General features: G+C 43.6%; 1 protein-coding gene across 1 annotated transcript in view; it reads left to right on the top strand.

Moving 5' to 3' along the window:
* Positions 1-13,428, top strand: part of LOC137531924 (parvalbumin alpha-like) — a 96,005-nt gene that overhangs the window by 61,950 nt on the left and 20,627 nt on the right. Inside the window, exon 3 of the mRNA XM_068251955.1 lies at positions 4,596-4,728. Coding sequence (XP_068108056.1) covers positions 4,596-4,728 — 133 coding nt within the window. The remainder of the gene's footprint in view (positions 1-4,595; positions 4,729-13,428) is intronic.

Below are 13,428 nucleotides of genomic sequence, written 5' to 3' on the forward strand. Positions count from 1 at the left end.
TGCAGATGAATGTCAGTTAAATCATGTGTGTATGATGATCTGCAGATCTCATAGACTATCATTGCAATTTGCAGGAATGGATTTTTGGCAGGAACAGATCTTTTGCAGATACTGATCTTTTGTGTCTGTACAGCATCTGTGTGTGCAGCATCTTGCAAAGATTTCTGTCTGATGGGGAGTTCAGCTCCATAGAAAAGACTGTGTAGAGTATGGCTCTTATACTACAGGAAGGGTGGTAAGATTGGTCTGTGATCTTTCATTTTCCAAAGACTATGGTCTGATGTCTGTATGTGGCCTTAGTCTATTATATATATAGATTTATATAGCACTGACATCTCCTGCAGCACATTACAGTGTACATAGTCATGTCACTGACTGTCCTCAGAGGAGCTTACAATCTAATCCTACCATAGTCATAGTGTAATGTCCTACCATATTATTATTATGTATTTATATAGCACTGGCATCTTCTGCAGCACATTACAGAGTACATAGTCATGTCACTGACTGTCCTCAGAGGAGCTCACACTCTAATCCTACCATAGTCATAGTCTAATGTCCTACCATATTATTATTATGTATTTATATAGCACTGACATCTTCTGCAGCTCATTACAGAGTACACAGTCATGTCACTGACTGTCCCCAGAGGAGCTCACACTCTAATCCTACCATAGTCATAGTCTAATGTCCTCCCATATTATTATTATGTATTTATATAGCACTGACATCTCCTGCAGCACATTACAGAGTACATGGTCATGTCACTGACTGTCCTCAGAGGAGCTCACAGTCTAATCCTACCATAGTCATAGTCTAATGTCCCACCATATTATTATTATGTATTTATATAGCACTGACATCTTCTGCAGCACATTACAGAGTACATAGTCATGTCACTGACTGTCCCCAGAGGAGCTCACAGTCTAATCCTACCATAGTCATAGCCTAATGTCCTACCATATTATTATTATGTATTTATATATCACTGACATCTTCTGCAGCACATTACAGAGTACATAGTCATGTCACTGACTGTCCTCAGAGGAGCTCACACTATAATCCTACCATAGTCATAGTGTAATGTCCTACCATATTATTATTATGTATTTATATAGCACTGACATCTTCTGCAGCACATTACAGAGTACATAGTCATGTCACTGACTGTCCTCAGAGGAGCTCACACTCTAATCCCACCATAGTCATAGTCTAATATCCTACCATATTATTATTATGTATTTATATAGCACTGACATCTTCTGCAGCACATTACAGAGTACAGTCATGTCACTGACTGTCCCCAGAGGAGCTCACACTCTAATCCTACCATAGTCATAGTCTAATGTCCTACCATATTATTATTATGTATTTATATAGCACTGACATCTTCTGCAGCACTTTACAGAGTACATAGTCATGTCACTGACTGTCCTCAGAGGAGCTCACACTCTAATCCTACCATAGTCATAGTCTAATGTCCTACCATATTATTATTATGTATTTATATAGCACTGACATCTCCTGCAGCACTGTACAGAGTACATAGTCATGTCACTAACTGTTCTCAGAGGAGCTCACAGTCTAATCCTACCATAGTCATAGTCTACTGTCCTACCATATTATTATTATTATGTATTTATATAGCACTGACATCTTCTGCAGCACATTACAGAGTACATAGTCATGTCACTGACTGTCCTCAGAGGAGCTCACACTCTAATCCTGCCATAGTCATAGTGTAATGTCCTACCATATTATTATTATGTATTTACATAGCACTGACATCTTCTGCAGCACTTACAGAGTACATAGTCATGTCACTGACTGTCCTCAGAGGAGCTCACAATCTAATCCTACCATAGTCATAGTGTAATGTCCTACCATATTATTATTATGTATTTATATAGCAGTGACATCTCCTGCAGCACATTACAGAGTACATAGTATGGAGGGGCAGCTATAGGGGGCATGTAGTGCTGCACAGCTCTGCTGTATGGAGGGGGCATCCTAGGAGCTGGCTGGATAATGATTAATACTGCCGGTAATGAAGTGTGATAAAATGAATGCCGGCATAATGATATGATCTGTTTGATTGCTGCGTAAGCAATATACAGCCATAGTAATGATTGTCTCGGTAATGGAGGATTTGGCATGGCGTCCCCTCGCCACATGCGCTGCTGCGTCTCACTGCAGATAAATGCAGATATTTGCAGGACCAGCAGCAACATTTCAGCCCTTCTCTTTGGGAAAAATATATATATATTTTTTTTTTAAGTTTTAAACATAATGACTTCTTTTCAAATTGCAAGGTGTATTATTTTCTAGCAGAAAGGAAGCAGTAGATGCGGCACTGCCAGATATCATAAATGGCATTTATTATTGCATTCACACAAGTCCCGTGCAGCAATGATTAAACACTGCAGTGAAATGTCAGCGCTATGTGCAGGTGGGTGCAAGGGGACGCTTGGCCTAGCTAGGTACAGCTGCCCCCAGTATAGGTTAGCAAGGCACTCTCTTCACTTCCTGTTTCTGCCTGGTGCTGTCCCCAGACACTCTGCCGCCTGAGGAAGTGGCCTTATTTGGCATCATGGGTGGACCGGGCCTGCTGACATCGTCTGCAGCACTTTACAGAGTACATAGTCATGTCACTGACTTTCTTCAGAGGAGCTCACACTCTAATCCTACCATAGTCATAGTCTAATGTTCTACCATATTATTATTATGTATTTATATAGCACTGACATCTCCTGCAGCACTGTACAGAGTACATAGTTATGTCACTGACTGTCCTCAGAGGAGCTCACACTCTAATCCTACCATAGTCATAGTGTAATGTCCTACCATATTATTATTATGTATTTATATAGCCCTGACATTTTCTGCAGCACTTTACAGAGTACATAGTCATGTCACTGACTGTCCTCAGAGGAGCTCACACTCTAATCCTACCATAGTCATAGTCTAATGTCCTACCATATTATCATTATGTATTTATATAGCACTGACATCTTCTGCAGCACATTACAGAGTACATAGTCATGTCACTGACTGTCCTCAGAGGAGCTCACATTCTAATCCTACCATAGTCATAGTCTAATGTCCTACCATATTATTATTATGTATTTATATAGCACTGACATCTTCTGCAGCACATTACAGAACACATAGTCATGTCACTGACTGTCCTCAGAGGAGCTCACACTCTAATCCTACCATAGTCATAGTCTAATGTTCTACCATATTATTATTATGTATTTATATAGCCCTGACATTTTCTGCAGCACATTACAGAACACATAGTCATGTCACTGACTGTCCTCAGAGGAGCTCACACTCTAATCCTACCATAGTCATAGTATAATGTCCTACCATATTATCATTATGTATTTATATAGCACTGACATCTTCTGCAGCACATTACAGAGTACATAGTCATGTCACTGACTGTCCTCAGAGGAGCTCACACTCTAATCCTACCATAGTCATAGTCTAATGTCCTACCATATTATTATTACGTATTTATATAGCACTGACATCTTCTGCAGCACATTACGGAGTACATAGTCATGTCACTGACTGTCCTCAGAGGAGCTCACACTCTAATCCTACCATAGTCATAGTCTAATGTCCTACCATATTATCATTATGTATTTATATAGCACTGACATCTTCTGCAGCACATTACAGAGTACATAGTCATGTCACTGACTGTCCTCAGAGGAGCTCACAATCTAATCCCAGCATATTCATAGTCTAATGTGCTACCATATTATTATTATGTATTTATATAGTAGTCACATCTGCTTATCCCATTTTCTGATGTACGGTCCATGTATGCAATGTAAGAACTGCAAAAGCAGACACAGGTGCAGCCTAGAACATTGTTCCCATTCATTCATCTCCCCTCTAGGCCACTGTGATCGCAGGCATGAATGGATGCCTGTGTCACTTCCCTAGTTACAATGCAACGCATTGCTTCCTATGTACTTATGTACTTATTGTACGCTTATAGGAAGTAATGCGCAAGGACATGTTGTGGCCAAATAGTAAAGTTACACCTACTGACTTTAGGGAATAACATTTTTTTTTGTATGTATGTCAAGAGTTAAATTATGGGCTAGAAATTAGTGATGGATGTAAAACTGAAAAATACACCCTTAATTCCAAATAAAATATTGTCACCATAAATTGTACTAGGGATATCATTTTAACGTTGCAATAACCAGAACAAATTAGCAAATAAAATATGCGGATTTTAATCACGGTAGCATGCATTATTTTAAAACTGTAATGGACGAAACCTGAGAAATGAATTTTTTCTATTTTTTTTCTTATTATTCCTGTTAAAATGCATTTACTGTATAATAAAATAAGTCTTAGCATAATGTCCCACCCAAACAAAGCCTAATTGGTGGAATAAAACAAGGTGTAGATCATTTCGTTGTGAAAAGTAGTGATAAAGTTATTGGGGAATGAAAGGGAGGAGCACTGAAATGTTAAGATTCCTCTCGTCCATAAGGTGAAAAATACCCAAGGGGTGAAATGGTTAAAGACATACATCTTGCTTTAACTCTATAATTTGTTTCTTGCAGCTGCTGATTCATTTAACCATAAGAAATTCTTCGAGCTGTGTGGCCTGAAGAGCAAAAGCAAAGATGTCATGAAAAAGGTCTTTGAAATCTTGGACCAGGACAGGAGCGGCTATATTGAGAAGGAGGAGCTCTGGTAAGCTAATAGACATAAAGCATAAACGTAATCTTCCATCAAGCAGAACACTGAATGTGTTTTTTCATAGAGAACACTATACCAGCTGACCAATCGTTTCCATTTCCAGCCGCCAAAGCGTTCGTACAAATCCCACCACAAAGATCTCATCTAATAAGGCCCCCGGAGGACTGTGAATATGAATGAAACACAACCTAGAATTATCTAATGGCGGCAAGCAATTTACCAACCTGCACAGCACAAGTCCCGCTCACCAGGGTACCTTTATCAGCCCATGTGCTCAATCAGCTCACATTTTCATGTGCTGTACAAATATACAAAGGACGCAATACAATTATACAAATACACCCCGTGAGTTCCACGGCGTATGTAATAGGCACACGGCAAAGCTACAAATAGTAATTGAGATCATTTCTCAAGCTGTAATGCAATGCAGCATCGCCGGCTCCGGGTAAATACACAAAACCACAGAGATCGCTGTACATTAATGAAGGATATATACATACACACATATATATATATATATACAGTGGTGTGAAAAACTATTTGCCCCCTTCCTGATTTCTTATTCTTTTGCATGTTTGTCACACTTAAATGTTTCTGCTCATCAAAAACCGTTAACTATTAGTCAAAGATAACATAATTGAACACAAAATGCAGTTTCACATGATGGTTTTTATTATTTAGTGAGAAAAAAAACTCCAAATCTACATGGCCGTGTGTGAAAAAGTGATTGCCCCTCTTGTTAAAAATATCTTAACTGTAGTTTATCACACCTGAGTTCAATTTCTGTAGTCACCCCCAGGCCTGATTACTGCCACACCTGTTTCAATCAAGAAATCACTTAAATAGGAGCTATCTGACACAGAGAAGTAGACCAAAAGCACCTCAATAGCTAGACATCATGCCAAGATCCAAAGAAATTCAGGAACAAATGAGAACAAAAGTACTGTAATTGAGATCTATCAGTCTGGTAAAGGTTATAACGCCTTTTCTAAAGCTTTGGGACTCCAGCGAACCACAGTGAGAGCCATTATCCACAAATGGCAAAAACATGGAACAGTGATGAACCTTACCAGGAGTGGCCGGCCAACCAAAATTACCCCAAGAGAGCAGAGAAAACTCATCCGAGAGGCCACAAAAGACCCAGGACAACATCTAAAGAACTGCAGGCCTCACTTGCCTCAATTAAGGTCAGTGTTCACGACTCCACCATAATAAAGAGACTGGGCAAAAACGGCCTGCATGGCAGATATCCAAGGCGCAAACCACTTTTAAGCAAAAAGAACATTAAGGCTCGTCTCAATTTTGCTAAAAAACATCTCAATGATTGCCAAGACTTTTGGGAAAATACCTTGTGGACCGACGAGACAAAAGTTGAACTTTTTGGAAGGTGCGTGTCCCGTTACATCTGCCGTAGAAGTAACACAGCATTTTTTTTATTTTTGCTGCTTCAGGACCTGGAAGGCTTGCTGTGATAGATGGAACCATGAATTCTACTGTCTACCAAAAAATCCTGAAGGAGAATGTCGGGCCATCTGTTTCGTCAACTCAAGCTGAAGCGATCTTGGGTGCTGCAGCAGGACAATGACCCAAAACACACCAGCAAATTCACCTCTGAATGGCTGAAGAAAAACAAAATGAAGATATTGGAGTGGCCTAGTCAAAGTCCTGACCTGAATCCTATTGAGATGTTGTGGCATGACCTTAAAAAGGCGGTTCATGCTAGAAAACCCTCAAATAAAGCTGAATTACAACAATTCTGCAAAGATGAGTGGGCCAAAATTCCTCCAGAGCGCTGTAAAAGACTCCTTGCAAGTTATCGCAAACGCTTGATTGCAGTTATTGCTGCTAAGGGTGGCCCAACCAGTTATTAGGTTCAGGGGGCAATTTCTTTTTCACACAGGGCCATGTAGGTTTTGAGTTTTTTTTCTCACTAAATAATAAAAACCATCATTTAAAACTGCATTTTGTGTTCAATTATGTTATCTTTGACTAATAGTTAATGGTTTTTGATGAGCAGAAACATTTAAGTGTGACAAACATGCAAAAGAATAAGAAATCAGGAAGGGGGCAAATAGTTTTTCACACCACTGTATATATATATTATATATATATATATATATATATATATATATATATATATATATACATATATATATATATATATATATATATATATATACAAAGTGCTGCTGCACACAACAGGACAAACAGTGACAGGGGCTCTTGGTCATCCTTTACAGCATTCGAACAAGCGCTTAAGCTCACAGACTGCGCCAAAGCATCTCCAATGCGGTGAGAGTAGCAACCACCGTATTGGCATATTGGTGCAGTTGGTGGGCCTAAAGTGAACCTCCGGACTAAAAATCTACTCAGCAGCACTGAAAAGGCTTGGTGTTTCTTTAACAGTTTCACAGCATCAGAACTTTGTTTTTCTTACCAAAGCATCATTTTTAGCTGCATTTTTAGCTAAGCTCCACCTATCAAAGAAAACTGCCCGGGCTTTATTCCCCTGATGCTGTGCAAAGCATGATGGGATTTCCTATGTTGTTGTTCACGTTGCCTAGCAACTGGGATGGTGATCAGCACACAGGACATTTGGAACTGTGTCTCATGCTCCGTCAACTCCTTTCACCCAAAAAGATGGCTGCCATCAAACAAACAGGGTGGGTAAGAGATTATATTACCTTTCTATTTTAATTAACATAACTAATGTAACTTAATGACCGTATGTTTGTTTAGGCTGAAGTTCCTCTTTAAAGTAAACCCAAGGTGGACATTTTTGTAAAAACAAAAAAAAAACACTACCTGATCTGAAGGGTTAGCTGGATCAGGTAGCATCAATTACTGGCACTCCTATGTCCCGACTTTCAGTTAGAAAAAACAAAACAAACATGGCCGTGACCCTTGGAATCACGACGCTGCAGCTTTGGCTCTGTGTGTCTCAACACAGAGCAGTGGGCAGAGGAGAGGTGTGCCAGAAGGTGGAAGGGGCGGGGAGAGGCAGAGCTGGCCAATTAGAGCTGGGGAAAGGGGCGTTCCTAATGCCCAGAGTTGGCATTTTGCAGGAGTGCTTCTCCTGCAATGGACGCCCTTTACCCTCATAGATTTCCGACAAGAAGCCTGTCACCAATTAATAGTGGTCACAGTGCGGTGCGGGGGGGGGGGGAAGGGGGCTGAGAGCCGGAGGGGACACAGAGTCATGGCATGGCCTCTGTGTCCATTCTGACCCCCCCACACACACACACTGTGTTGGGTACACTATAAGTGCTTGTTGTATTAATGTTGTAAAACGTGACCAAGAGCCCAGGCCAGGGGCGTAGCAAAAGGGGTTGCAGAGGTAGCGGCCGCATCGGGGCCCTTGGGCCAGAGGGGCCCCCGAAGGGCCCTCCCTCAGCCACAGTATTAGCTCTCTATTGGTCCTGAACTGGTAATAATCACTTCTATAGATACTTTGAATTGCGGTAATCATTAAAGGGACTCCGAGCAGTGCAGAAACTATGGAAAGATGCATATCATTTTAAAGCTCTCTTTCTCCTCTTTCCAACGATATATAAACTGCCGCCCTACACCCTAGGGCAACAATTTAGGTGTCGTCAGAAAGAGGAGAAAGAGAGCTTTAAAATGATATCCATCTTTCCATAGTTACATTGTATTACACAGGGCGACTTTTTCTCAAAGTCAGCGGCTCCATTCAGCAGAAAAAGTCGCCCTGTGTAATACAATGTAACTATGGAAAGATGGATATCATTTTAAAGCTCTCTTTTTGCTCTTTCTGACGACCCCTAAATCGTCGTCCTAAGCCTTTTAGTTTTCTCTATTTTCATGATCGAAATCGCGGCCATGGCAATTTCAATCGCGAAAATAGCAAAAACTAAAAGGCGTAGGGCGGCGATTTATATATCATTGGAAAGAGGAGAAAGAGAGCGTTAAAATGATATGCATCTTCCCATAGTTTCTGCACTGCTCGGAGGCCCTTTAACAAACTCCTCCCCACCCCCTTCTTGCACCTCTGACACTGTAGTTGCCATTGGCAGGTTTTGGTGCGCCGTATAAATTGTTGGGGGGCCCCATGTAAAACTTGCATCGGGGCCCACAGCTCCTTAGCTACGCCAGTGCTACAGGTTTTCAGGTCCAGCTGGAATAGGAGCCCAGAAACACAACTGTCAATGATATTAAAATAAAAAATAAATAAATAGAAATAGAAATTAATAGAAATAACATTAATACAATTACATTTATAAAAACAAAATAAACATTATTTAGAAGGTGAACAGTAAGAGGCACCCAAAGTGTTGAAGAGGGATGCAACACAATATTACAATTTTTTGTAAAATAAAATGAATATAAAGGAGTATAAGGCTGTGCTGAAGTCATTTGAAGGCATATTTGCACCTTATTGAAGCTCATTAATAACACTGAGGAATACAGGTCAAATTATCAGATTGACTTGTAATTAAGTAATTACTAAACAAAAGTTTTTTGCTGACACCCTGGATATTTGATGCATTGTTTACACAGCTTAGTAACAACAATAACAATAATATTTATATAGCGCTTTTCTCCCTGGGGACTCAAAGCGCTGTGACCCTGCATTATGCAGTCTCAAAGGCCCGGGAAAAGAGGTGAGTTTTTAGCCTTTTCCTAAAGCTGTCCAGAGAAGGAGCCTCTCGTACTGATTGTGGAAGTGAGTTCCATAGAGTAGGGGCTGCATAGTGTTGGGCGAACAGTGTTCGCCACTGTTCGGGTTCTGCAGAACATCACCCTGTTCGGGTGATGTTCGAGTTCGGCCGAACACCTGACGGTGCTCGGCCAAACCGTTCGGCCATATGGCCGAACTAAGAGCGCATGGCCGAACGTTCCCCGAACGTTCGGCTAGCGCTGTGATTGGCCGAACGGGTCACGTGGTTCGGACCCGAACGCGCTCTGATTGGCCGAACTGTCACGTGGTTCGGGTAAATAAATACCCGAACCACGTCATATCTCCGCCATTTGTCTGTGGGTTTAGCTTTGGGTAGGCAGGCAGGGTAGTTCGCGCTCCAGCCACGCTAGCCAGGGTCCCCCCCAGTCATTGTGTGTCGCTGCTGGGAATAGTAGTACACCGCTCGCTCAGCATTCTGTTTACTGCCACTCTGTGTACCTCGCTCAGCCACACTATATAGCATTCTGTTTACTGCCACTCTGTGTCTGCTGGGAATAGTAGTACACCGCTTGCACAGCCACACTATATAGCATTCTGTTTACTGCCACTCTGTGTACCTCGCTCAGCCACACTATATAGCATTCTGTTTACTGCCACTCTGTGTCTGCTGGGAATAGTGGTACACCGCTCGCTCAGCCACACTATATAGCATTCTGTTCACTGTTCTGTGTCTGCTTGGAATAGTGGTACACCGCTCGTTCAGCCACACTATATAGCATTCTGTGTACTGTTCTGTGTCTGCTGGGAACAGTAGTACACCGCTCGTTCAGCCACACTATATAGCATTCTGTGTACTGTTCTGTGTCTGCTGGGAACAGTAGTACACCGCTCGCTCAGCCACACTATATAGCATTCTGTTCACTGTTCTGTGTCTGCTGGGAATAGTGGTACACCGCTCGCTCAGCCACACTATATAGCATTCTGTTCACTGTTCTGTGTCTGCTGGGAATAGTGGTACACCGCTCGCTCAGCCACACTATATAGCATTCTGTTTACTGTTCTGTGTCTGCTGGGAACAGTAGTACACCGCTCGCTCAGCCAGAGTATATAGCATTGTGTTTACTGCCACTCTGTGTACACCGCTCAGCCAGACTATATACCATTGTTTACTGACACTCTGTGTACACCACTCAGCCACACTATATACCATTGTTTACTGACACTCTGTGTACACCGCTCAGCCAGACTATATACCATTGTTTACTGCCACTCTGATTCTGCTGGGAACAGTAGTACACCGCTCGCTCAGCCAGACTATATACCATTGTTTACTGACACTCTGTGTACACCGCTCAGCCAGACTATATACCATTGTTTACTGACACTCTGTGTACACCACTCAGCCACACTATATACCATTGTTTACTGACACTCTGTGTACACCGCTCAGCCAGACTATATACCATTGTTTACTGCCACTCTGATTCTGCTGGGAACAGTAGTACACCGCTCGCTCAGCCAGACTATATACCATTGTTTACTGACACTATATAGCAGACTATATAGCATTGTGTGTACACCGCTCAGCCAGACTATATACCATTGTTTACTGACACTCTGTGTACACCGCTCAGCCAGACTATATACCATTGTTTACTGCCACTCTGATTCTGCTGGGAACAGTAGTACACCGCTCGCTCAGCCAGACTATATACCATTGTTTACTGACACTCTATGTACACCGCTCAGCCAGACTATATACCATTGTTTACTGCCACTCTGATTCTGCTGGGAACAGTAGTACACCGCTCGCTCAGCCAGACTATATACCATTGTTTACTGACACTCTATGTACACCGCTCAGCCAGACTATATACCATTGTTTACTGCCACTCTGATTCTGCTGGGAACAGTAGTACACCGCTCGCTCAGCCAGACTATATACCATTGTTTACTGACACTCTATGTACACCGCTCAGCCAGACTATATACCATTGTTTACTGCCACTCTGATTCTGCTGGGAACAGTAGTACACCGCTCGCTCAGCCAGACTATATAGCATTGTGTTTACTGCCACTCTGTGTACACCGCTCAGCCACACTATATAGCATTGCGTACTCTGCCAGTCAGTGTGTATATTGCTGGGATCAGTAATACTCCACTCACCGTCAACCACTATATGAGCTCAACATGAGTTCCCCAGAGACCTCCGCTGTGAGCAGCACTCCCAACAACAGCAACAGCCAACGCCCCACGCAAGCTATAACATCCACCCCAGCAGCCAGTGGTCAGCAGCAGCCCTCCCCGGAGGAGAACGTTGTGTCCATCAGTCCGTCGCCAGAGCGATTAATGAGGGCTGCCATTGAGGAGATGATGGGGCCTGATGTGGAGGAGGAGGTCTGGCTCAGGCCAGCATCCCAAGTTAATGTTGAGGACGATGAGGGGTCTGTGTCTGGGGATGTTGGGGTGGCAGAGGTGGTGGGTGGGTCAGACTCAGGAGAAGAGTTGTATGATGAGGATGATGATCGGGACCATCTGTATGTGCCTCAGAGTCCGACCCCGGAAAACATGTTGTATCGTGTGTTTAGGTACTAAAATCTGCGTTCCCTCCCAGTAGTGTTGGGCGAACAGTGTTTGCCACTGTTCGGGTTCTGCAGAACATCACCCTGTTCGGGGTGACTATATAGCAGACTATATAGCATTGTGTTTAATGCCACTCTGTGTACACGGCTCAGCCACACTATATAGCATTGTGTTTACTTCCACTCTGTGTCTGCTGGGAACAGTAGTACACCGCTCACCCGCCACTGTATAGCATTGTGCTCTGTGTCACTGCTGACAATAGTGGTACACCGCTCACCCACCACTGTATAGCATTTCTGTACTGCCACTGTACTGCTGCCAGTCAGCGTGTACTTTAAGGATAAGTGAAATGAGGAAGAAATCCGGTGAAAGAGGGAGGGGCAAGGGAAGAGGTGTTTCCCCTGACGGTTCACGTACAGGCCACAGGGGAGCACCCAAGAAAACCCACTCAATACTGCCCATGTTGTCCAGGACAACAACCCTCACAGATCCAAAAGAACAGGACCAGATAATTACTTGGATGACCTCTCAAGCGTCCAGCAGTGGGTTAAGCAGCACCAGCACATCACGCACGAGGTCCGAGTCCTCAGCCAGTTAAAGTCTGGGCTTTCTTTGAAGACTGCACTGAGGATGTTACCATGGCGATTTGCAAGGTGTGCAAGACCCGCCTGAGCAGGGGGAAAAGTATTAACAACCTCTCCACCACCAGCATGAGCCGCCACATTCTATCCAAACATCCCACTCTGTGGGCAAACGCGGCAGGACAGGGTACCACCAGCAACACTGCCTCCCTTGGGTTCACCAGACTCACCACCAGACCCGCCTCAGCAGCAGCAGTAGCCCAGCCATTGCGTGGTTCACAACATTCACAAACATCAGACGATGCTGACACTGTCACTTTCCGGACTAGTGCTCTTGAGGTCTCCCAGTGTTCATCAAACACAACAACCAACAGCCCTTCGGTGTGCAGCGCTACGGTTGAGTTGTCTGTTTCTGAGATGTTTGAGCACAAGAGGAAATTGCCAGCAAATGACCCCCGGGCCGTGGCAGTAACAGCCAGCCAGCATAGCCAAGCTTCTGGCCTGCGAAATGCTGCCATATCGAGTGGTGGAGACAAACAGCTTCAAGGGCATGATGTCAGTGGCCATCCCACGTTACGTGGTTCCCAGCCGCTACCACTTTGCGCGCTCTGCAGTGCCTGAGTTGCATGAGCACGTGGTCAGCTAAATAACCCGAAGCTTGAAGAATGCCGTTGCCTGCAAGGTTCACCTCACCACTGACACCTGGACGAGTGCGTTCGGCCAGGGTCGATACATCTCCCTTACCGCGCACTGGGTGAACCTTGTGGAGCCTGGCAGCGATTCCTCACCTGCTACGGCGCGGGTGTTGCCCACGCCGCAAACAGCTGGATAACAACAGCAGCACCTACCTCTCTGACTCCTTCTCCTCCAACGCATCTCAAAGCTGTACC

The sequence above is a fragment of the Hyperolius riggenbachi genome, chromosome 9 (assembly GCF_040937935.1).
Source record: "Hyperolius riggenbachi isolate aHypRig1 chromosome 9, aHypRig1.pri, whole genome shotgun sequence".
NCBI classification, from domain to species: domain Eukaryota; kingdom Metazoa; phylum Chordata; class Amphibia; order Anura; family Hyperoliidae; genus Hyperolius; species Hyperolius riggenbachi.